General features: G+C 45.1%; 1 protein-coding gene across 3 annotated transcripts in view; it reads left to right on the top strand.

Moving 5' to 3' along the window:
- Nucleotides 1–26,416, top strand: part of EPB41L4B (erythrocyte membrane protein band 4.1 like 4B) — a 170,608-nt gene that overhangs the window by 93,952 nt on the left and 50,240 nt on the right. For 2 of the 3 annotated variants that reach the window (XM_055579252.1, XM_055579253.1), the window contains exons 13-15: nt 1,892–1,922; nt 5,084–5,117; nt 9,027–9,091. In XM_055579252.1, coding sequence (XP_055435227.1) covers nt 1,892–1,922; nt 5,084–5,117; nt 9,027–9,091 — 130 coding nt within the window. Of the gene's footprint in view, nt 1–1,891; nt 1,923–5,083; nt 5,118–9,026; nt 9,092–10,921; nt 12,769–26,416 lie in introns of those variants that run through there. The other variant, XM_055579251.1, reaches the window with a different exon arrangement.

Below are 26,416 nucleotides of genomic sequence, written 5' to 3'. Positions count from 1 at the left end.
CAGTTTATCTTTTTCTTTGGGTTTTTTGGTGGTGGTTTTTTTGGTTTAAATCTATTTTACTTATTTATTTTTGGCTGTGCTGGGCTTTCATTGCTGTGCTCGTGCTTTCTCTAGTTACAGCAAGTGGGGGCTACTCTGTAGTTGTGCTGGGTGGGCTTCTCGTTGCTCTTGTGAAGCAGGGCTCTGGGACACGTGGGCTTCGATAGTTGTGGCACACAGATTTAGTTGCACCGTAGCATGTGGAATCTTCCCAGACCTGGGGTCAAACCCATGTCCTCTGCATTGGCAGGCCGATTCTTAACCACTGGACCACCAGGGAAGTCCTGTCTTCCATCTTCCAGTTTCACATGGGGACATCAGTCTCGTGCTAACCAGAGTTCTGACTCTAAGAGGAGAACCAGAACTCTTATATACTGGACTCAGGGCCCACAGTTAATCCAGACATTCCCTGCCCTTGAATTTAGCCAGACCCCGGGATGTGGGCCCTACTCCTCCCTTCCCTGAGCTTGGTCTGTCATTTACTACTGTGGCCACGCACGTGTATGGGCCCTAGTACCCACTACAGGTGCAGCAGAAGATGAGCAGTCCAGGATTGTTCACAGTCCCAAAGCCTAGCTCTCCGTGCCCGTACTTGCTTGCTCCTTCATTTAGGACCTCGAGTTTAGCACTAAGATGCTTGTTCTTTTATAGCAGAACCTTTGCACTCTCCCTACCCCTCCCTTGTTCCCTGCTTGGATATCAGTGTAGTGGCCATTCCATATATTTTTCTTGTATAACTCGGGCCTTTGTGGGACCTGGCGCCTATGCTTTCCCATTCTAGAATCTTTAACCTTGCGTTCCCCGCAGTTTCCTTCTTTTGTAAACCAACGGTGCAGTAGTTTGGTGACCGGAAACTCTCTAAAGACATTCTTGGCTGCTTCTCTGGGGGGGAATCCCCAGAGCCCAGGGAATGTGGCCTTACTTTCAAGAAAGGCCAGAGGTTGAGAGGGTGGGGGTGTGTCCAGGGAGGGTGGTGGATCCATGAAGGGTGACTGATTGCAGGAGCTGGGAGTGACGGGTGATGGGGTGGGGAGAGAGACGAGAGCATGCTCTGTCCCAAGAGCTGTGTTCACCTCCCTGGCGAGCACTGTGCTTATAGCCAACTGGTTCAAGCTGCCCAGAAACACCCCGGTATAAGGAAGAACTTTCTCATGTGGCCGGCCAGAGATAGTGCTCCCTCTTTAGAGAGTGAGTCCCCAGCCCCTGGAGGTGTGCAGACCCAAAGGCTGTGGCTGCTGCAGTCGGGAGGGGCCTTGACTCCATGGTTCTGTGCTTCTCCTCCACTTCCCTTCCTGGTCTCCAATCTCTTTTCCTCCTTTATTTTCCTGACATTTTCTCCAGGCAGAGTTCTGGCCTCTTCGGGAAACATGTAATGATTTTCCGTGCTCCAGTTTTCACACAACAAAATGGAGTCTAGATACACAAGATCTATCTCTGTCCATGATCCTTCTCCAGACTCACACCCGGACTGGGTTGGAGGCGTCTGCCCTGAGCTCCCCTGCACAGGCTCATGCTTGTATTTCCGTTTGTAGTATCTCCTGATGCAGTCTCTATCTGTAGGAAGACTGTGAGCTCCTTGAGAGCAGGGACTGTCTCGTCTCTGCGTCCTAGGGCTCCTGGTCCTGAGAACTAGCTCAGCGATCATTTTCAGAGCGAATCAGAGGGTGGGGCCCAGCAAGAAGGTGATGTATGTTTTCTCCAGAAAGGAGAAGTAACCAGGATGAAGAGTCTGCCTCCTGGGATCAGGACTGCTCTGAGATCATGGAAGTCTCTTCCGCAGTCATTGGTAAAAAGTGGTCCAAAGTGGTCAAGCTCTCTAAAATGTCTTATTTTTTCTGTTTTTCCTTTAAAGCAAGTAACCCAGTGATAGCAGCTCAGTTCTGGTAAGTGCCCGCAGAGTCTGGGGACAGCTCTGCTGTCGAATTATTGTATTTATTTGCAGTGGTGATGTTTATCCTTAATACAATTAAATCATGAAGGGAGGCCCTTGATGGTCCCCACCCCCACCCCCTTTTTCTGCTGCCAGGCTATATGGTCCACCTGGCTTTCAACAAGTACACAATAGAACGTTCCAAGATGGTTTGTTACTTTGGAAAGCACAGCTGCTTTGCTCGAGTGGCTTTGTGCTCTGGGTATTGTAACAGTGGTGATGAAGGTGATCGGCATGTGTGGGACAGACAGGGTGCGCTAACGGCTCTGCCGGCGGTGGTGGGAAAGAGGGGCCATGCCATGGAAACGCCAAAGCTCCCGGAGAAAAGCTGGGTTCGCTCGGTGACATGCGGGTTTTATGTCAGACCACGTGGAAGACCTTTATCAGACACCCAGTGACATTCCTGCAGGAAGAGAACTCGTCATGAGGCTGAAAGTCTCTAGTGCGGATGTCAGCGAACTTTTTCTGTCAAGTGCCAGGTAGTAAATATTTTAGATGTTGTGGGCTCTGCTGTCTGTCTCAGGACCACTCTGCTCTGTCCTTAGAGCATGAAAGCAACACAGACAGGATGTCAGTGAACGACCGGGACTGTGTTCCAATTAAATTTTACTCACAAAAGCAGGTGGGCCAGGTTTGGCCCGTGGGGCGTGGTTTGCCGCCCTGTCCCCACCACACAGGTGGCCTACATCTTTCCTATACATTGAAATCACCTGCTGAGCTGGTGACAGCCTCAGCCAGGCCGCACCCCAGGCTAATCAGTCTCTGGGGGTGGGGACCCGGCATCTGTGGTTTTAAAGCTCCCTAGAGGATCTAGGTCCCAGGTCTGTCCCACTTAGTATGTGCCTTTCTCTCCCTGAAACAATTGCTTTCTTATGTGAGTTTTGATGTTGGTGGACAGCTATTATATTAGAGAACCCCAGACTATAATTGTTTCAGCCCCTGGGTCCGAGCTTCAGCCACTGGTGGTCCTGTTTAGGAAGTCTCTGGCCGTCCCAGGCATAGGGCTCAGGCTGCTGGAGAGGGTGGTCTTTGAGGTCGGCACAGCTCTGGGGCGCTGTGCACCCTGAGCAGTTGGCGGAGCATGCGGAGGAGCGAGCTGGTGATGAGACGTTGGGAGGCCTCTTGCCCAGCCCCAGTGGTGCACTAACCAGCTCTGGGCATTCCTTTTTCTCATCTGAAAACAAAGAGGTTGGGCTCGATCAAGTATTTTTCAAACTTCTTTAGCCTCTGGCTTTGGCCCCCTAGGGGAAACCTGCCATGGAAGGTTTTCCAGGACAGAGAACAGACCAGTTGGCGTTATTCTGGATGCTGCTGAGCTGGGACCTGAGGGCAGGACTGGCACCTGCTGCTCATCACCCCACCCCACCCCCAGGCAGCCTCAAGACACCTCAGGGACCCCAAGGTTCTGGAGAATGTAGCTGGCCCTTGTGTTAACACAGCTGGAAAACTCAGCTTTGCATCTCTGATTGCACACGCTGCCTGCGGGGCTGTTCGTTCGGCTGGGCATCAGGTGTCTGACTCCTGTGTCTGGGTTCAGTTCCCAGCATCTCACGAAGGCCCCGAGGGGCCTGTTGAACTGCTCCACACCAGGCTTGGACCTCGAGAATAAGAGGAGAGCTCAGGGATCCCACGTGGGTTAGTTTTAGGCCCACAAGCTTGCTGTGTTTCCAGGATCCCTGTGTTGGGTAGTGTGTGTCTTGCTTTTCATTCTCAGGGGCTTATGACTTATGTTTCTTTCCTTTGCTCACTCAGGAAGTGATTGTTTGTTTTTCCCTAATAAAATTACATTTTCCTCATAGCATCTAGTAGAGATTATATATATCAGGAACTACAACAAGCTAAAAGAAAAAAAAAACAACTCCACCAAGGGAAAAAACCAACCCCAGTAAATATACCCTTTAGGAACAAATGAGCTAATAACCACTGTTCGCAGCTGTTCAATTGCTCTTCACAGCCTGTGGGATCCTGGGGTGGGGAGGAGTGCTGTGGGAGCTGGGGATACAATTGCGCTCTGAGGACCGAGGTAATGCCAGGAGTACGGCATCTTGCAGACACTTAGCCCTCCTGGGGAAGGGCAGCAGGGGGCGAATCTGGCCTAGAGCCTGGCGCTGTGCACTGCCCTCTCTGAAAACTGGAGCCCAGGACTATTTGGACCTCAAGCAAGACTCATAGCCATGATGGGTTTCCTTCTCATTGCTGGAGAAACCTTGATTTTGAACATGCCACCCTAGCAACATAGCCCGATAGCTGTGCTTGGGTTGGTTTGTGGCTTCTCTGGCCAAGCATTGTGTTTCACACCAGCTGTCTCTGTCCATACTTCTGACCAGAGTGGTTAGACTTCAGATTCCGTCAACATAGGATCATGCATGAGGAGCCTGGAAGCTTTCCTCAGGTTCTCAGAGAGCCAGGGTGGCTTAGCAGAAAGGGGGCCTAGAGATTATGCAAAGAATGTCTCTGCCGTGGACTAGCCAGCAAGTGTTATAACTCCTCTGTTAGACAACCATTCCTTTATCTATAAAATGAGGTGGTAACACGTATGCACCTCATAGCCTTGCTGTGTGGATTAAATGACAAGATGTGAAGTTCCCAGGACAGAACTTTATATGGAACGAACCTTCCAGAGTGGTGGCCATGTCATGGCTGCCTTGTTGAGAGAAGTGGGGCCCGTGGTGGTGGATGCTCAGAAGGGACCCGCGACTCTTCTGTCAACTGGAGAAAGCCCTGGGCGTCACTGGAGCTGCCTGATACCATGGGCCACCCAGCGATGCCAGGGCAACCTGAAACGGGCACTAAAGTTACTTGGTTTGCCCAACTGTGAAAGGACCTCTTTTTTACCTCCAAAATGTAACATCACAACTGGGATTCTGGGATCTTACCTAGATATTTTTATTTGTGAGCTTTTTTAAAATTTGTGAGCTTTAAGTGACTAATGAGAGCTGCTATTTAGTTTCCCCAATTATGTACTCGGTTAAACTGCTGGTAACCAAAAAGAAATAGGATTTGTAAAAGTTGCTAACAGAGTAGCCAGCATCCTAAATTAGTTTATAGCTGTTAAATAAATCAGTAATCAATCTGCTTTACAGGCTATTACAATTTTTCTTTTTCTTTTTTTAGCTCTAAAACAAATCCTGAAGTCCATAATTACCAGGTGAGCTATTGCTTTTAAAGGTTTTCATGTCATATTTCTTAAAGTGTCTAAATTCTCCACACTGAGCAGTCATTATGCTTGTAACCAGGTTTTGAAGAAATAACAGCAATACGTGTTTTTTTTTTTTTTTTTTTTTTTTTAGAAAACAGTAAGAAGAGAACCTTCTCTACAACCCCTCCTTCTTCTTGGTTTTCTGAGCTGCCTGTTTTTCTTTACCTTGTCCACTGGCAAGAAACAGGGACATACGTCCAAACTTTCTGGGTGGTCAGACACAGCCTCTCAGGGGTCCTCTCGGGAGGCAGTTGTTGTCCAGGTGTTCTAGGCCCAGGGAACATGAGTCCCTGGAGATGTGCCTCCAGGAAAGGATGTGGTCACACATTTGGGAAATGCTTCGTCCTTCATTCTTTTCTTGGATCTTCCAGTGCCCTTTGGGGTGTCAAAAGTACCAAGAAGTCCTTCAAGGAAGACACATGTTTGTTTGTTTTTAAAATCTAGGGTTTCCCCAAAAATCATTTGACTATTGGACAGCCCCCCCCCCCCCCCCGCAATCCCCATAAAAACAGCTAGTCTTCTCCACCACTTTCTATTGGTGGTGGGTCCATTACCATTCGTGGAGTGGTAGTTTCTAGAACCTGCTTTATATGCACCGTGCTAGGCCTGTTACCTGCAGAAGGAGCAAAGGTGGGTTTCCATGGCTGCTGGCCCAAACCCCGTGCCTGCCCGTCAGCCACGGCCCATAGGTAGCTCTCACTGGTTGTTCACAGCCTTCCGCAACCTGGGTCCAACTTAACTTTTGTATGTATTGTCTCTGCTCCTTAGGATACAGCATGGGTTCAGGTCTTAGAGAATCACATCATCTTTGCCCCATAATTTTTTCCCACTATTCCTTCACCTGCACTCATCTGCTGGGAAACCATCACCTTCAAAGAGCCTTCTCTGAGCCCCTCATTGGAAATCGTGCAGCCCCGCTGCACGTTCAAACCATCTGGCAAGCTTTAAAAAACTAACTGGTGCTTGGGGCTCACCCTGGACTGGTTGAATCTGAAACTCTAGGGTGGGCAGGATCTGGTATTGGCAAGCATCAGGGCCTTGAAGGTGGTTCTCATGAGTGACCAGGCAAGGACCCTGAGCTGATGGTGTGTTCCTGGCTTCCTTGGTTGTCTTGGACCAAGAGGCAGCACCCATGTCTGATGACCCCCTAATGTGGGGCCAGTTTTCTTGTCCTGGGCAGGTGTGAATGTCCAAGGGACACTCCTCTCCTGGGTTTCTGTGTCCTGTCACCAGTCTGGTTTTGAATGTCACAAGTAATTAAATACTCCATGATGAGTTCACTTTGGAGCCTTATTTTAATCAGTCTCTTTCTGGATCTTTCGTTACTGTAGATTAATTAATTCCTTAGATGGGACTGAGATCCCAGTCCAGTGTACATTATCTTTATGAGACCGCCAAGTGATGTTTCAGAATTTTATGATACTGTCTTCTGTACGTGAAATCTTTATTTCTTGTGTGCAGAACCTGGATGTGACTTCCGAGTTGTGAATAAGTGTAAAAAGTGCTTTGTATCTGGTAGTGCAAAGGCCAGGTTTGCCAATCTCCTTGACTTCTTTGGGTTCTTGGGTCTTCTTGGTTACAGATATTTTTTTTGAGGGACTTTCAGGTGTGAGTGGCTAGAATGTTGTCGATGGGTCACTAGTGCTTGAAGTAGAGAAAAAGATAAAAATAAGCAAAGCAAAGCATTCCCGACTTAGTACTGCCTCTGCCCTGGCGGCCTCACAGGTGTGCCCTTTCTCTGCATTCTCTGCTCCGAGTGAGCGTCAAGGCAGTTGTTCATTAAGATCAAATCCACGAAAACCGTTACCCGGATGGTATTCATCTCTTAACATCTTTGGCAACCACTGGCCCTTTCCCCTTGCCAGCCTTACAGGTGCTGTGTTGGGAATAAATTGAGTCGGCAGAGAACACCCTGAGAAGTGGCCTGATAAGCATCTGAGTGCTGAGAAGGGCTTCCAGGAAGACAGTGTTGTAGCATTGTTGTTACTCTGAACTCAGCAAGCCGAGCCAAATGCGGACTATGGATTGCTGTGCTCTCAATGAGAGGGCTCTTGGCATTTGGGGAGGGACAGTTCTTCACTGCTTGGGACTGTCCTTAGACTTCCAGGAGGTTGAGCTTCCCTCTTCTCTGCCAATGAGTTACAGGTAACCCTCCAGTCGTTATGATAAGCAAAACTGCACATGCCTCCTTACAGTTGTCCCCAGGGGGGCATAATTGCCCTGGTTAAGAACCATGTGGATTAACTTTAAAAAATGCTCCTCGACAGCTTTCAGTTCATTTCAGTCGCTCAGTCGTGTCCGACTCTTTGTGACCCCATGTACTGCAGCACGCCAGGCTTCCCTGTCCATTACCAACTCCCGGAGTTTACTCAAACTCATGTCCGTTGAGTCGGTGATGTCATCAAACCATCTCATCCTCTGTCGTCCCCTTCTCCTCTCGCCTTCAATCTTTCCCAGCATCAGGGTCTTTTCCAATGAGTCAGCTCTTCGCATCAGGTGGACAGCTTTAGAGGGTATATAATTTTCTGAAGGAGAACAAGGAAGGTTCTGGAATATCCTTCTTCCAGGGCTTTATGGATAGGGTGACCACCTCTCTCCAGTGCATCTGACTTGGTTGTGTTTGAAGACGAGGTGTTAGAAGATCCATTTCTAGTCTAGCTTAGTCTCTTGTTGCAGACCCAGTTGGCGGAGCCTCATTTGGAGCCTAGCTGTGTGATTGAAAAGCCTGAAACTGCCCAGCTCTGGGCGAGTCATCTATCACTTCTCTGGTCTTCTGCAGCCCCTAAAAGAGAGACATGTGCAGAGATGATTTCCAGGAGATTCTAAAGCCCTGGTCAGCTTTCAGACTCTGCTACTGAGATTTTCCTCCAGATTCCACTTTCCCGTAGGATGTCCTTTGGTGGCTGTGGTCTTGCTGACCGACATCTTTGAAGTAGAGAGGCCGCTGAGTACACAGTAGGCCAGGAGGGCATCTCAGGTCCAGAGACCCTGAATGAACAGAATGGCTGAGAATTTTCCGTAGTAGAAAATGGACTCCTTCTTATTAACAGAAACATCAGGGAGGGAGAAGGAGGAGAAATGATGAAAAGAATAATAGTGGCTAGACTGTAGTGACTTCAATGTCAGGAAAGCCTCATCTGCCCCATAGAAAGTTGAGGCCTGCGAAGCCCCAGGACTTCTGGCAGTGTCTATGGCTGCTGCCCCCTGCAGGCCAGAAGTGGAGCTGCAGGCAGCCTGCCACCCACCCAAGCCTGCCTTGTCTTGACCCCTGGCCATTTTTGTGAGTCACCCGTCTGGGTCCATTTTTTTTTTTTTTTCCCCTCCATGTTAAAATGGGCAAACTACGTCTCTCTCTCTCTGTTTTATCAGGATCTAGATGGTTTGTGGTTTTGTTTGTTTCTGGGGGATGTTTACTTTTGGATCACCTGATGGAAAAGTATTTAAACGAGAGAAAGAGTTCGCGCACAGTCCTGCTCCCTTGGCGTCATCCCCTGTCCAGTCCTGTTTGCAGTGTGACTGTTTACACACAGTTGTCGTCCTTTTCAGCAATGGCAGGAATTGTTTCTAAAGAATAAATTACCCCCATTCTCCCCGTTTCTCTGGCCCCTTCCTTCGGCTCCCTCGGGAGAGATGAATGCTGCCTGGCCCCAGGTGCTCTGGGGCACCCTTTCAAGGCAGATGCTTTCCACCTTTCTTCTTAGAGGGCAGCCCCCCAACCTTTGTCATGGGGGAAACTTGATATCCTGGGAAACTTCCACTCCCCTAGCCAGGCACCAATGAGAGCCTCTCCATCCATAGCCAGTGAAGACCGTTGAAACCAAGGGCATCGAGTAATCCAGTTTGGTATTTTATTTCTAGCCTCAGTATCATCCCAATCTCCACCCCGGCCAACCTCGGTGGCACCCCCACTCTCCCAACGTAAGGTAAGTACCTGAGCTCCCAGAGCTGTCCTTTTCTACTTCTACTGTCCTTTTCCAAGCTCTCCTTTCCTACTCTGTGGTGAATTGAAATTCTGCATCAGAAACCACTGTTAAAAGAGTTGTCTTGTCCTGGAAGAGATGAGTAATTTGCAAAGCAAAAGAAGCCAGGAATGGATCTAGATTTACTAAATGTATGCTTGATGAAATAAAATGAACTGGGAGGGGATTTTTTTGGTTTTGTTTTATTTTAGTCAGTCTAACCTCAGGTGTTTGGGATTTGGTTTTCTGTTTGAAATGTTGCTTAGAGTTTAAGTAACATTTTTCTGTCCTGAGAATTCAGGACAGATTAAAGCTCAGGGATTTTTGTTGTGGCACTTTTTTGAAAGGATTTTTTTTTTTCCCACCAAGGATGGAGTAGAGGGTTGCTTTCTGTGATGGTGAATTTTTTTTCTAAACCTTGGGGTCAGTAAATTTTTCTGTAAAGGTCCAGATGGTCAGTATTTTCAGCTTTGTGATCTCTATCACAACTGCTCAACCCTGCTATTGTATTGAATAGCTTGAAAGCAGCCGCAAAGGATACAGAAGTGAATGGGCCTGTCTGTGTTCCTGGAAAGCTTATTTATGAAAACAGACAGTGGGGTTTAGGCTGAGGGCCGTGTTTGCCCACCTGTGTCCTAACCCACCGTGGTCCTTCCCAGGTAAACTGGCATCTGCTTTGTTGTATTTATGATTAAGCTTGGGATTTTTTTTTTAATGCCAGCTTCATAAAAGCAAACATTCCTTTTAAGATTTGAATTTCAGATCAGTCTTAATGGGTGTTTATGTGTGAAGCTCTTTCAGAAACATAGTTGGCGAATTCAGTTTGTATAAAGTTATTTCTTAGTGAGATTGCGAGCCTGGCTCCTTGAGAGAGTATGGTGAACGGAGTGATGGGAATACATCTGTTCAGAACAAGGCCAAGGAGAGCAGTTAGTTCTTGATCTTTCTTACCCCGTCTGTTGCGGATGCTGTAGGACGACAGTGCGGTTTGATCATAAGCACTTGATGTCCATGGAACATTGAAAAGCAAGTTAGACTAGTGAACTAATACCTCTAAAAGTTTCTGTATTGCAGAGACCATTTCTTTTCCAAACATGAGGCATGGAAGAGATTCATATAAATGCTTTTTAATTTAACCTCATGCCTATAAAACGTAACACTGATTTTCGCCTATTTTACCACGTTGGTTTCCTTGCGAGGCAGTCTTCGCTGGGAATGCCAGGAAGGCTGGGCCAGTGCAGCTCACAGGTGGCCCTGATGCCCAGCAGCATCTGTGCCACCTGGGAGCTTGACCATGTGGAGTCCCAGCCCCACCCCAGGCCTCCAGCATCAGAATCTCTGGGGGTGGGACCCAGCATATGGTATTTTATCAGACTCTCCATGAAAAGAGAATGGTATTTGGTCCAGCACTTTTAGAAGAGGCTGAATAAGGCATTCACAGTGTATGTTCCCATGGCAACAGCTCTGAGAATTCCCATAGGAAAGGAACCTTTTTCACCATCACCTAGCTTTTCCCAGACTGACTGGATCCTTAGACACCCTTGGAGGGATGATGGCCCAGCCACAGGCAGCGCTGTTCTCAGCTTGGAAGTTGATAGAGGACCAGACCATCTGAACTTAAAAAAACACTTGAAAGTAGAGAATCTGTGCGTTTCTTCTGAAAGCCATCTGCATTCATGTAGTTCATGGTTACCCCTGCCCGTTTCCTTTGCGCTTATGTTGCTTCGCTCAATTCTCTGATTGTCTTCCATACCCCCCCCCCCCCACTAACTGCTCCCTCTGCAAACAAAACAGGCCATCCTTTCAGGATGACAGGCCACATTGGAAAGCGTCGGCCAGTGGAGATGACAGCCATTTCGATTATGTCCACGACCAGAACCAGAAGAACTTAGGAGGAAAGCAAAGTGTGATGTATCGAGATAAAGTCATGACTGCACTTTGAGAGACTGAAGCGTCTTACTCCCATTCACCATCGTACTTTCATTCCATCCCATGGAAAGTGCCTTGGCATCACATGGACGTGGTTATAGCAATGTCTCCGAGGAATAGTTCTGAAGGGTGTTTTCAATGTCCGTGTAAATATTTGCACGTAACCACGATAGGTAGTCATAACTCACTGTGGACTGCATTCTCAATAAAATGAAGGTAGTTAAAGGCTCAGGAATCGTTTTGATATTCTGATTTTAAAATTGGAGTATAAGTCTGTGTTTATTGTATTGCCGTGTACCTTATGTTTCTTTGTTATTTAATGAATGGGACCAAATAAACCCAGGAAAACTTGGGAAGATTGCTCTGTAGAGAGAGTATCATGTAGTACCGCGGTGGGGATTGGGGTCACTGGGGCCCAGCTGCTGTCATTGTGTGATCTTGGACAAACCACTTTCCCTCTGTTGGCCTCGTTTTCCCTACCTGAAAAGAGCAGGTTGGACTAAATGAGCACAAGTTCTTCTCTAGCTCTAAAATTCTGTGATTTATCAACATTTAATATGTTTAGGCTGAGCACATAACATTCAGACTTCCTCTAACAGAGGATTACCTCTTTCAGAAGCTAAATAAAGTATGTAACATGTTAGAGGTTATATAAACACAGGGAGATGTTGAATTTCCTATCTTAAAGCAGTTTAGCCACTTTGAATTTTAGCAGTTTTGTTAATCATAAATCGCATAGCATTTGTCTTTATAGAAGTTACTGCTCAAGTACAAGATTAATTTTTTAATGTCTTAATGATTGGTGCTGCTAACTTGCATGATTTCAGAAGACATAATTATGAACACACACTGTCAGACTATGCAGAGTTTGAGGGTTGGTTTTTATCCTAGACTTCCTTATTTTAAGAAGCAACCTACAGGGACTTCCCTGGCAGTCCAGCAGTTAAGACGCCACGCTTCCATTGCAGGGGGCATGGGTTCGATCCCTGGTTGAGAAACTAAGATCTTGCATTGCCTCATGGCATGGCCAAAAGCTAAAATAAATAAACTTAAAAAAATATATATATATGTATATAAGGCAACGTGCATCTGAGACCCATTGATGGCTCAAATTAAAGCATATAAAATTTTAGTGACGTTGTGCCAAAGCATCTGGGCAAGAGGACAGGAGGGTGTCGCTACAGTCTTTTTGTAGAACCAGAAATCAGTTATGTTGTCTTTTAGAATAAAACTTGTCCCAAAATATTTATTTCCCCCCATTCCAAGCTCCCAAGTAGGACATTTTTCTCCCTCTTGATAGGTAGGCTCGGGATACTTTCCTTAGTATTTTTGTGAAATCAATTCTTGTGCCATTTGCATATATGTAATGGTAATTTGGCCCTCTTAAGCCTTTAAAAAAAAAAACAAAACAAACCATGTGCTGCCATGCTTTGAGATAGTTTATAGCCGAAATCTGACCTTTTTTGGAGGGGTTACCACGAAAGTCTATCCAGAAGGAGAGAATCAAATGCACGCGCAGCCTGGTCAAGTCCATCATCTGTAAACTCTCCCTGAGGCCCTTGTTTACGTGTGTTTCCTTTAGCAGACATTTTGATCCTCAGTGTTTGTGCTGCATACAAGTAATTGTGTTCTGAATCTTTTTATTTTATTGATACAGTTTTCCAATTGTGTTTCCGAGCAATAAAGACTATTCTTGCTTCTTTTTTTTTTTTTTGGACACCATCTTCATTTGACACTGCACAGAGGTATCGTTTGTGGATGAGGTAGGTGATGGGACTTTGGAAGTCTGACGTGAACATTCAGTTAGGTGGTGTGGAGCAAGCTCATCCTAGAACGAGACTGCTCTTAGGAAGAGTGGCACGACTTGTAGGCACAGTAGCCGAGGTGTTTCTTCCTCCAGGGCAGCTCGGGTGAGGGCTTCTATGACCTGGTCCTAGACGGCAGGGGGTTTCCACTGTAACAGTCCTACAGTGAGGGTGGGTGTTTGCCTTGGCAGCTGCTCATCCTGGCAGAGACCTCCACACTTGTGTCTGTGACCTCCTGGAGATTGTGTATGCTTATCTGATAATCTCTAATAAATACCTTTCTGCCTAAAGTAACTTGAGTGGATTCAGTTGTTTGCAACCAAGAGGTCTAACCAGCATACATACACGACCTCCTAATTGTTAAAGGAAGTGTGCGCTTTTTATCCTTCAACTTCGCAGACCTTTCTCTACTACATCTGACAACGGTAATCACTCATTCCCAGCTTCTTGAAGCTAGTCCCTTGATTTCTGGGATTTCTGACTCTAGCCCTTGTACTTTTTCTTCTTTGTACCAGCCTCTGTGCCTGTCTGCCTGTGAAGGATTGGTGTTTTTCAGGGGTTCTTCCTCTGCCTGCTGCTTTTCTCACTTATCAGTCTACCCACTCTTCTCATCTTGTTAAGATTTTATAAGTGCTGTTGACTCTGAAGCTGTTCTCTCTAATGCAGACAACTCTTGTGAGTTTTTATACTGACGTTTCAACCTGTATATCCTTGTACATATCAAGCATCACATGTCAAAATTAAAGTCATCCTGTTTTACTGGGGAAAAAAAAAAAGTAACTTCACCTGGATTCTCTTCTTCCTACCCAGGATAAGAATTTATGTCATAATCAACTCATCTCCCTTTCGCCCTGTGTATCCAGGCAGTCTCCAGGTCTGTTCAGCTTGCCTTCTTAGCATCTGTCTGTCAATCCACATTTCCTCTCTATCAACAGTGATCTGTAGCAGCATCTTCTTTCTGGCTGAGAGGTACCCTTTTCCTGATCTCCCTGACTCCTATCACCTGACAAGCTCATCCTCCTCACAAACACTGGAGTGATCTTTCTAAAACGCCATCTGATTGCATCCTTGCAAGGCTTGATATCTGCCAGGGTTCTCCATCACCCATAGGATGAAGTCCAAGGCCTTCTCTGGAATTCCCCCGCTATCTGTTCCTGTCCTGTTGCTCCAACTAGGGTATTTCCCCCCATTTCTCACCCTCCTGTTTAAACTCCTACAACACCAAACTGCTTGCAGTTCCTGGCATTCACCATACCCTGCTGTTACTCCCATCTGTGCCTTTGCAAATGCTGTTCCTTCTGCTGAGGATGCTGTCACTCCCATCCTCTTTGCCCAACTCCTGCTCATCCCTTAAGCCTCTGCTCATGATCGCTGTCTTCTCCCAGGGACTCTGACTGCCCCCTCCCAGCTCTGCAGTTGAGCTAGGCGCTGTGCTCTGTTCTACTACTTCCCCCCGCTCCGTGTACGTCAATGATATACTCACTGTTTTATGCCTCTCTTATTCATCTCATCTTGGAGGTGGTACATTCCTTAGATCTAAGCTTTGTGTCACACTCTCCTTTGTTCCCCGATGCCTGATGAATAGCAAGTGCTCAATGAATGTCTGTTCAGGAGATGAATTATGTTACATTCATTCTAAAGGAAACATCTCACCAGATGACAGGCAGGAATCCATCACTTCTGAGCTGGTCTGAAAAAATCTGAACAACCGTACCCAGCTGGGAGCATCGTCTTTTGAACAGGACTTTGACCACCACGTATCTTCTGGATTCATCTGCCTCCTGTGAATATTATTCAGTGTACCTATGGTGTTCTCATTGGAGGCATTGCTATAATGTTGAGTGGGACAGAGGACAGTCTAGCCGTGTGATATTGGAAACTCTGGTAGGTGGACACTGATCCACAGAAACATACAGGGGCTAGTAGCCAGGTGTGTGCTTCAAACTCTGCATATGTCATGTCATTTGATCTTCCTGACTGCTCTGTGATACTCTTTTCTCACATGGGGAAGCTCAGGCTTAGGTCGAACCAAGCAACTTGCCAGTGGTCACACAGCTGAGAGGTGGTCGCTCAATTCTGACCCCAAAGTCTGTCTGCCCGTCTGTACTGTAAGGCCTTTCACTGCCAACTATTCCACCACTTGGGACCCTGTTGATCCACATCTACAGGAGACTTATTAGATGATGTTGAAGAGTCAGGACTCCGAAATCTAGAACTGCTAAGATGTCACCCCCCACCACCAGCAGTGTATTGTCTGTCTGTCTGTCCCTCCTCCACACCAGTTGTCTGTAACCTTGTTCATCACCATCACCAGTGAGCTAATAACCCTCCTGCATACCTTGTCCATCCCCTCACCCTTTCTCTTGCAGCCTAGTCACCCTTCCATTCAGGCATTCATGCACCAACAGCACCCTTTTCAAAGGAGCAGAGATTGAGAGTTATTTTCATATTGAATCATTCATTTGAGATGATCCCCTTCTTCCTTCCTGAGAGCTCACAGATTAGTCATTTCTTTTGGAATACTATCTGCCGGCAAAACCGTACTCAGAATTCCATGAACTAAAGGGATTAGCTTTTTGCGTTTTTGAAACTCAGTTACTTACTGACCGTGTAAATATCCATTGTTTTTCTGTGATCTCTTAGAAGATGTAACAGTGAATTGACAGTGTCATCAGATTGATGTAATTCGTGTGGACGGAAAGTCTTGCAATCATGACAGGTAATTACCTTGGCCTTCAAAACCTGCCTGCCTGTTTCATCTCTTGGTCTACCACTTCCACTGAAAGTGGTTCTCTTTAACAACAAAGATAAAGGAAAAAGGACAGTGCACGAGTCCTTTGTTTTTCCTGCCTCTTAATATCCCACCATCCTTCCAGGTCAGTGACTCGAGCCTCCTGGGTCCTACTCTGAACTCAGCTAATGATAGATCCTTCTTGTTGCCGTTGACTCTGTAGCTTTTAACTAGTCTTTTAAGATCCGATCTCATCAAAGAACTCCCTGAGCAGCCGTATCGATCCCTTTTGATCAATATTTCCTAAACTTGGCTGTAAGTCAATTCCCTGCCTGACTGAATCTTCCCAAAATACCGGGTAAATAACCCTAAATAGGCCTAGGATGATCTGCTTGCAGCATTTTGCTACCAGAGGCAACAAATTCCTAGGCAAGGTATAAGGAGGGCAGAGATGGAGGAAAAGCAAATTGCTGCTAAATGAAGGAAAGTCCCCTCTTTGCACATGAAAGGTGGCACATTTCTTTTTCACTTTTTAAAGTAAATTTTTATTTTTGAGATGATTGTATATTCACATGCAGTTGTAAAAAAATAATATCAATCTGATTTATCCTTTACCAGTTTCCTCCAGTGGTAACCTCCTGCAAAACTGTAGTACAGTATCATACCTGGATATTAACATTGATACAGTCAAGATGCAGAACATTTCCATCCCCACAAAGATCCTTCATATTGTCCTTTTATAGAAAGGCATTGCATTTTAAGATATCCCAAGAGTATATAAAAGGTAAAATAGAGGTGAAATTGACATTCAGCTAAGACTCCACTAAAGAAGAAATTCTCAACAGTTCTGCAGAAAGCCTTGCCCCCCTCCAAAAAAAAAAATTAGGAAGCCAAATAATTGCTTGAACAGTGTGTTAAAAATAGGGATGATGAGGCTCTAGGTGGTTGGGATGAGGCCTAAGAACCATCGTTTTAATGGCCACTGCAGGACAATTTGAGGTGGGCAGGTAAGCACAGCTTCTTATCTGGTTTTGTTTGCCTTTGTTTTAGTGTCTCAATTTTAACTAATTAGAGGCTGACTTTTTTTTTTTTTAAGAGGCATAATGTTCAAAAGTAAATGGATGGATGCATCATAAGCAGCTGCTTCATCTGACCTCTTGGCATAGTTTTGCATTTCCTTAAGCTCAGTGTGAAGCAGAAGAATGTGAGAATTCTAGTGGTTCTTTATATGGCTTTTATTTCATCATGACCTTCCTCCTCCCAAATCTATCAAGCCAAGACTTAGGTCGTTGTTGGGCCCTCCTGCTGAAGCAGGAGCCTAGTGAATTCCAACCACTTAAGAGGGCATCGCACACCCCTGGTCTGAGGACCATGTGGTAGGGTAACGGGGAAGTTTGCAGAAGTAAAATGGCAGGAAGTTGCAGGCTGATGAGAGAAAGACTGCACCATCCGATGTGGAGTGGTGGTTTTGTTGGAGCAAGAGTCCTGCAGTCGCAGGCTAGGTGAAATGTGGACTCATCTTTGCCCCCTAACCTGTCACGTGTCCTTTCGCCAGCTTCAGATCTTCTCTATGCCTCATTTTCCTCATCCCAAATGGAATTGAACAGTCTCTCCCCATTACGAGAATTAAATGGCACTGTGTGTGTAAGACGCTTTGTTTGGTGCTAGCTGGTATGTTCGATGCTATCTGGTAGCAATTTTTAGCAGTTTGAGATTTAAGGCCTTAGCCGTCCATGGGATAAGAAGTAGGACAAGGAGGTTGAAAGTTTAGCTCAAGGAATGGTCTGTCTCCTAGGTTGATGGCTTGAGATGTGTGGTCTAAGTTTAGCAACAGAAAGGGGTGCTTGGTTCCAAAGGAAAGATCAGATGGAAGAAGGTTCACACAATAGTTAAAGACATGGCTCTGAAACTCTAACAAGCGAAGAGCAGAAACAGCATGGGGATCTTTTGAGAGGGGATAAAAGGAAACAGAAATGATATTTCTGCCTGAGAATATGGGAAAGTAACTGTTCAGGGGAAATGTGGGCAATGCTTTCCAGTCTGCAAGACTTGGTCTGAAGAATTGGTGAGAAGGAATTGGTGGAGAATCCTTTCTGCTGGGACATTTTGGACTCAGAAGTTGAGAGAACTGAAACAGAGTTTCCATTCAGTTCCAACCTGTCCCAACCTGGGATTTCACCTTCCACAAAGCAGAGGACGCTTTTAACTATTTGGAGACAAAGTAGAAAGTTAGTAATAAAGGGAACTGCTGTGCTTTTCAACTTTTTATAGTAAGTAATACAGAGAGTGGTAAAAATTCAAAAATATCCATAAGAGTTACTTTTCCTTTCCACCGTTTTATTCCCTAGTTCTCCCCGGAGGCAACTGCTGTCTGCATTTCTTATCATCTAGAGCTATTCTGTGTATAAACAAGCACGTATTTACTTAGCTAATCAGCATTGATGGACATTTAGGCTGCCTTCAGTCTCTGAAATGACAACTTGTATGCTTTGTGCACTTGAGCAAATCCATCTGAAGAATAAATTCCTTAAAGTGGAGATGTTGGGCCAGAAGGAATGTGCGCATTTAATTTGGATATTGCCTAATAAAATTTCCGTGCAGAGATGTTCTATCTGATTACACCTCTCCCCTCTGCACACACAATAGCAATCTGTCAGGGCCTCTGTGATCCCATAGGAAGCATGCTCCTAGCTTTTGCTAACTTTTAAAGTCTTATTAGTCTGATTAGTCTAAAAATCAGAATTTCTGTTTCAGTTGCATTCCTCTAGAGGTTAAGTTGCGTAGCTTTTCCTCGTTTTGAATGCCATTTGTTCCTTGTTTACTGTGAAAACATCTGGAGCCCTTAATCTAGGGTCCTACTCTTTAGTAAAGATCAGATGCATGAACTAAAACCCATCCTCTTAGCCTTCTTAATAGTGAAGACAGGGAAGTCTGAGAAGAGTTGCTCTTTACCAGATAGTCTGTAAAAGCATTTTTTGAGAAGTTCAAGTAACAATCAGCATGATACCTCATGCCCCAGAGATTTGAAAAAGGAAGAGGGGCAGCCTAAAGATATCCAGGATAAAGGAATTGATTTCTGGTATCCACATTCCATTTCCTGTTTGGGAGTTAAGAACTTTCTACTCAGACATTGTGAATTTCCCTGGTGCATTTGCTCAGGGAAGGACGGATTTACATTTAATTACAATTAAAATTCTAATCCATGCATTCTGAAATCACAGCCACATTCCAAGACTCACTAGTGGTTTGACTAGGGGGAAGACTGCAGAATTTAAAATACCAAAACTGCTATAGCCTAGGCAATCCACTTAAAAGATGTAGAATAATTATAGGAACATCCCCGTAGGCTCATGTTAGAAGAAACCTGCAGAAACCTCCCTCATCATCCCCTACTGAATAGTGAATGGTTTACACATCCTCTTCCTACAGCTGAGACCTCAAAAGCAAAAAGGTGTTGCTCTGCTGTCAGCTGCACCAGCCGCACTCACGGCCGGTAGGGATGCTGTGACCACATTAGGGGCAATTTGGAAAGCCCTTAGAAGTTGGCCCAGTATATGGCTTCAGAGGTTAACCTCCAAGAATTGAAGGACAGAGAGAAGACCATTTGAGATTTTTTTTTTAAGCACAAATGCAAACCAAAACAAATGAATCCCCTTCTGTATCCCCTCAGAACCTCGTACCCAGCGTTCAGCTCCTGCTCACACTAGGTCTTGTGCAATTAGAGTGTCTAAAACCGGCCCTGAACAGAGTGTGCATTTTATTCATCTAACCTGAACTTCTTTCTGGAATGAATAATTTCATTCATTTGGGTATATTGGATGGTGTCTGCTGAATAGAAAAATAACCCTTGCGGCTCATGCCTGAATCTGCCATAGCTCTTTCCAACTATAGAGGCTGATAAAGAACAGACTCTTCTAAAAAAAAAACAACTTTATTTTGTATTGAGGTATAACCAATTAATAGCATCGTGACAGTTTCAGGTAGGTGAACAGCAAAGGCACTAATACATATACATGAATCCATTCTTCCCCAAACTGTCCTCCCATCCAGGCTGCCACATAACACTGAGCAGTTGCATGTGCTATACAGTAGGCCCTTGTTGGTTATCCATTTTAAGTATAGTAGTGTGTACATGTCCATGCCAAACTCCTTGACTATCCCTTCTGGAACCCCATCCTTCCTCCCAGCAACCATAAGTTCAAGGACGGGCTCTTTAGACATTAATTTATACCCTGGCAGTTGTGCTTTCATGGCAACAATTATTTTGTCTTAACTGTTCCTTGAGGGCTCTCGTGCGATGCTGTTGGGGATGCATTTGAAGCAGGGTCTGGGGGCAAGTCTGTTAATGCTGTTTCCTGCCTGAAGAAGGGCTTCCCAGGTGGCTGTAGTGGTAAAGAATCCTCCTGCCAGTGCAGGAGATGCAAGAGACTCGGGTTCAGTTCTTAGGTTGGGAAGATCCCCTGGAGTAGGAAATGGCACCCTACTCCAGTATAGTTGCCTGGAAAATTCCATGGACAGAGGAGCCTGGGCCACAGAGTTGGAGACAGCTAAACAACTGAGCACATACATACATACCTAAAGAAAAGGGGGAAGAAAGAAGAATATTCTTTTAAGGCTAAGAGTAGGCACTGAAATCGGAGAAGGCAATGGCACCCCACTCCAGTACTCTTGCCTGGAAAATCCCATGGACGGAGGAGCCTGGTGGGCTGCAGTCCATGGGGTCGCTGAGGGTCGGACACAGCTGAGTGACTTCCCTTTCACTTTTCACTTTCATGCATTGGAGAAGGAAATGGCAACCCGCTCCAGTGTTCTTGCCTGGAGAATCCCAGGGACCGGGGAGCCTGGTGGGCTGCCGTCTATGGGGTTGCACAGAGTCGAACACGACTGAAGCGACTTAGCAGCAGCAGCAGCAGGCACTGAAATGCAGACATGAGAGGCAAAAAAAGAATCTGTAAGAAAGCAAGGAGGGAAAGCACTGTTGGATTTATTAAAAGTGAACTCTCTAGAGGAAAACAACAATAATTATGTCAGTATTTTTTTCTTCAGGCAGGAAAGAGGTTGAATATGCTCTTAGTCATGAGCTTCTGTGCAAAAGTGAACTCATGAAATATTTATTCTTTGGACCCAGATCCTGAAATTCATCTGGAACTGCTGAAGTCCTAGATCTCCCCACAAAAGTTATAGAGCCCTTCCTCACAGCCTCCCACACAAACAATTAGATTAAGGCTTCGTAAAACTGAGCAAACATGACATCAGGATAAAATGGATTTTCTGGCAGATGTTCGACTTGCTTACAGTCATTCATTGAAACCAATGGATAGCAGAGTCACCAAAGGAAAACTCCGGACTGACACATGGAAACATATCCTGCTGTAGCTTACGTGGGACAGAGACCCAGTTACCACCAAACAAACCTCATCATTCCTTAAGATGTGTAATGTTTTTCTCTGCAGTTTTGCTGAGATCATATGTAACATTAGGGACAACTGGGGAATTCATGACTAAAGGCAGCTGTTATGAATGGACACTTGATAAGTTACCTAGGGAGAGTCCAGTTTTAATGCACTGTACCATTCATCCAACAGGTATTTAGCCTGCTGCCTCCCTGTGCCAGGTGCTATATAGGCACTGGGAATTGCTTTTGAGAAAGACACCGTCTTTGGCACCAGGCATCTAATAAACTGGGCTTCTTGGGTGGCTCAGTGGTAGAGAATGAGCCTGCAGTGCAGAAGACATGGGTTCACTCCCTGAGTTGGGAGGACCCCTTGGTGGAGGAAATGGCAACCCACCCCACTGTTCTTGCCTGGGAAATCCTGTGGACAGAGGAGCCTGGCGGCCTGCAGTCCATGGAGTCACAAAGAGTTGGACACAACCGAGCAATTGACCACACATGCATTTAATCAACTATTGAAAACAAGAGCGTTCAGTCTACTATGGATTCAGATACCACCTGTGTTAACACTCATTAGACAGTTGCAAGTTGATTGCCTGGAAAATGTCTTGAAATATTTACAAATTGGGGAAAATTTTTTCCTGCCAATTAGTAGCTTATATAAAAGGTTAAACCATGCAAAAAACCCCAAAAAAGTGATTTTGACCTTTTCAGACAAGAGAAAAATGAGGTGGTGGCATTGTTTCTCTCTGGTTGCTTTTAAAAAAATATAACCACTAACTTACTTTGGGAAATCATCCCTAATTAATAGACCTAATATTTGTAATGTGTCACATTTCTAAGATGTAGGTACGGTTTCCTTCTGAAACCCATTACGAGAAAGGTACGGTTTTCAACTATACTCTTTCCACCAAATGGTATGCTTGTGCTAAATCAAAAAGAACTTGCAGCAGTGTGTTGGTGTAATGCCTACTCTGTTTAGTTTCTGCTAAATTAAAATGGAAATAAGTGACAGATGTCCTGGAAACCGTGATGGGTAAATGCACCTTCTCCTATCTCAGCCAGACGTGGCAGAGATCAAATTATTTCATTAAACTGAGTTCCTAACATATAAATGCTTAATAAATCTTTGTCCAAAAATGCAGCATCTGGGGCTCGGAGAGGTGAAATGAGTTACCTAAGGCCACAGCTAAAGGGCAGCACAGCCAAAGCTAAGTGCCAATTAGCATCCTTTTAACGTCACAGTACTGCAGATTTCATCATCCCCAGGGATCCACAGTCTCCTAGCACTGAGGAGAGCACAGGGCTCTATAGTCGTCGTCTGGGTTCAGATCCCAGCTCTGCCATTTACTAGCTGTGTCTCTTTGGGAGAGTTAATTAGTTTCTCTGGTCCTGTTTCCTAATCTGTAAAATAAGAATAATAATTGTTCCTTATCCAAATGTTGAAAGATTAAGTAAATTAATAGATGGCACGGTGCAGGGCATTCAGAAGGTGAGTGCTTCCCTGCCTCTCCCCCCAGGGTATTTAGAGAGCATGATTAATGCACAGTCAGGAGGCAGGATTCTGGCTGACACCGTCTGCTGTGATGTCATGGTACTTGAGTGGATTCTGCTGAGAGAGTCCCAATCAAGAGCCACGATTCCAGGCTAATGGACTGAATTATGGACCAGAAATGATGCTTCCCAGCCTTTTCTTGTCCTTGGCACCCATAGAAACTGTGTTGTTGTATAGCACACTGGGTGGGGCGGGGGGTGGTGGCTTCCCTGCTAGCTCAGCTGGTAAAGAATCTGCCTGCAATGTAGGAGACCCTGGTTCGATTCCTGGGACAGGAAGATCCCCTGGAGAAAGGATAGGCTACCCACTCCAGTGTTCTTGGGCTTCCCTGGTGACTCAGATGGTAAAGAATCCCCCTGCGATGCAGAGACCTGAGTTGGATCCCTGGGTTGGGGAGATCCCCTGGAGAAGGGAGGGCATGGCAACCCACTCCAGTGTTCTTGCCTGGAGAATCCCCATCGACAGAGGAGCCTGGCAGGCTATAGTCCAGGGGGTCACAAAGAGTCAGATACAACAGAGTGACTAAACACAGCACACAGAACACACGGGAGTAAGCAGACAAGGCTGCTTGAGTCTCTAGGCTGCTTGAGTCCCTAGGCTACTTGAGTCCCTAGGCTGCTTGAGTTCCTAGGCTCCCCCAGTCCTGTTCACTTGCTCCAACAACCAAGAGAACAAATGGTTTAACCTACTTGCAACCTTCTGAAGCCTATCATTTGGGACGTTCTACTGAGATATTTGTCAGCATCTCCCCAATGCTTGGGCTTCCCTTGTGGCTCAGCTGGTAAGGAATCCACCTACAATGCGGGAGACCTGGGTTCAGTCCCTGGGTTGGGAAGATTCCCCAGAGAAGGGAAAGACTACCCACTCCACTATTCTGGCCTGGAGAATTCTATGGACTGTATAGTCCATGGCGTTGCAATGAGTCGGACACCACTGAGGAACTTTCACTTCACCCTAATGCTTTAGTTCTGATTAGGAACATGGAGTTGTCCCCACTTAGGCTAAAAGTAAAACAGGTGCCAGTTTGACCCAAGCAGGCTCCTCTGGAAGGTGTTTAGAGAACTGATGTGCTGCTGTGTAGACTACAGAGAAGCTGTTCTTTCCTCTGGGAATCCTGCTATGAGGTCAAGACATGAGCCAGCATGGGTGAAAGAGCAGCTGAGTACAGGCAGCACCTAAGGGTGAACTGAGCAGCCCAGAGGAGGTACCAGAGGACCTTGGATGGAGAATGTCATTGTGCTTTCCCAGGAGACTGCATGCTGGCCTATCACCTTGGGGGACTCCTTGGCCATCCAGACATTGGCATTCAGTTGCAAGTGGAGCATCCGTTGAGGCCTTGGCCTTTCTGGCTGATGATTTGGTTGTTTGGAAGGTAGAAGAAACACTGCTGGTGTTGTGTTGTTAATGCTGGGTCAGCGAGGAAGACTGAGTTGGAATGTGTGGGTGACAAGACCCTCGGAAGAAAATGATCCTGGTGTCTTAGAATCAATAATATGAAATGAGTGGAATTCAGGGTGTAATCCCCCATGTATTCTAATCTGTAGAAGATTAGATTTCAAAAATATCAAACAGAGGGTAGATCTAAGAGGGAATATTTTTACATTCTGAAAATGTAAAAACTGAAAATATCAGGTAATCTGAAAGAGGAAGGCATTCAGAACCCACAGTTTAAAACAGTGTATTAAAGAGAAGAAAGTCAGTTCAGCTCAGTCATGTCCGACTCTTTGAGACCCCATGAACTGCAGCATGCCAGGCCTCCCTGTGTATCACCAATTCCCAGAGTTTGCTCAAACTCGTGTCCATTGAATCGGTGATGCCATCCAACCATCTCATCCTCTGTCGTCCGTTTATCCTCCTCCCTTCAATCTTTCCCAGCACCAGGGTCTTTTCCAGTGAGTCAGTTCTTCGCATCAGGTGACAAAGGTAGGAGAAGAAGGTAGAACATATAAAAACAAGGGATGAGACCTTTTTTAAAAGGACCTCTATAGATGCATGCTTTGGTTGGAGCAAAAAGATGAACTATTTAATAGCAGAGCCATCTTGAGGATGGTATATGGAATTAACAGGACAGAAGAAGAGCTGCTCAACTTCTGTTTTGCTTTTCTCTTTCGACAAGGAAGCTAGTCAGTATACTAACTGCTGCTGCTGCTGCTAAGTCGCTCGGTCGTGTCAGACTCTTAGCGACCCCATGGACTGCAGCCTACCAGGCTCCTCCATCCATGAGATTTTCCAGGCAAGAGTACTGGAGTGGGGTGCCATTGCCTTCTCCGAGTATACTAACTACAGAAGGTAAAAAGAACCAAGAGGATGAAATTGAAGTTGAAGATAAAACAGAGTAGTCAGGAAATATTTTAATTTACAGTTTAAGTCTTTTTTAAAGTTAAAGCTTTACAGTTAAAGTCTTCAGGTTCAGAAAAAAAAAAAAAAAAAAGCCTTGAAGAAAATTTGAATATGTCATTGCTGCACCTACCAGTGCTCTTTGAAAAACTATAGGGTCTTGGGGAAATGCCAGAAGAATAGACAGGGAAATGTCATACAGATTCTTGAAAACTAAATTCTAAAACCTGGAGTGATAAGTTTGATGGTAAAATCAAAGCGAGTTTGAGAACAGATTTTTTTTAAAGCGCTTTAAAGTAGTGTTCACTTAGGAACAGAGTGGATTCGCTCAGATAAGTCATGCTAATCTTTCAAGATTCTTAGTAGGCTACGAATAGAAGGACTGTCTCTAACCTAATTTACAATTTGTCACAAATCAACATTTAATATTGAAACATGAGATAATCTACCGATTTTAGAAATAAGACAAAGATGGCTGCTAATATTCAGTATCATTCAAGAAGCCTCACCAATGCAATATGCCAGGAAAGCAAAATAAAAAATAAATTCTGGGGTGGGATGGGGTGGGAAACGGGAGGTGGGAGGGAGGTTCATAGGGCTGGGATATATGTATACCTGTGGCTGACTCATGTTAATGTATGGCAGAAACCAACACAGTATTGGAAAATAATTATCCTCCAATTAAAAATAAATAAAGAATAAATGCTGGAAAGGCAAAAACAAAAGTCATGTGATTATCCCTAAAATACAAGTGAATTCCAATTAATGAGTCCAGCAAAGTGACCAGAGGCAGAAATAGCCTAAAGTTAGTAGTTTTATATATCTAGTAGTAAAAAAAAAAAAAAAGAAGAAGAAATGTAATAATGAGATCCCATTTCCAATTGTGACAGAACTGATATATAGCTAGGAATAAAGTTAGTAAGATATGTTCCATACTGTTACAGAAAAAGTTTAAATTCTGACTGAAGAACATTTAAGAGGATCTGAATAAATGCTAAGAAATACCTTGTGAATTCATTCTTCCAAATTAATCCATTATATTTAATGCTTCAAGTCATAATTCCAGTGGGATTTTTTTTTTTTTGGTAGTAACTTGAATTGTAATCTGGAAGAGTGAATGCATGAGGATAGCCGAGACAAAAAGAAAAACGATGTGAGAAAGGAAACAGGACTTGTCCCATCAGATATTTAAGACTCACATATTAAAACAAAAGGAATTAAGACAGTTTGCTGGGCCTCCCCGTTGCCTCAGTGGTAAAGAATCGGTCTGCCAGTGCAAGAGACTCGAGTTTGATCCCTGGTCTGGGAAGATCCCACGTGCCATGGAGCAGCTTAGCCCCTGTGCCACGACTACAGAGCCCGGGCTCCACAACTGCGGTGAGAACCCAGGCACTGCAATGAAGAGTGGCCCCTACTCGCCACAGCTAGAGAAAAGCCCACACAGCAACAGAGACCCAGCACAGCCAAAAATAAATGAAACTATAAAAATGTATTTTAAAAAGACAGTCTGGTGCTGGTTTAGCAATACACAAATAGATCA

The sequence above is a fragment of the Bubalus kerabau genome, chromosome 4, assembly GCF_029407905.1.
Source record: "Bubalus kerabau isolate K-KA32 ecotype Philippines breed swamp buffalo chromosome 4, PCC_UOA_SB_1v2, whole genome shotgun sequence".
NCBI classification, from domain to species: domain Eukaryota; kingdom Metazoa; phylum Chordata; class Mammalia; order Artiodactyla; family Bovidae; genus Bubalus; species Bubalus kerabau.
Note: the sequence above shows the minus strand (reverse complement) of the source record. Positions and strands in the feature narration are given on the sequence as shown.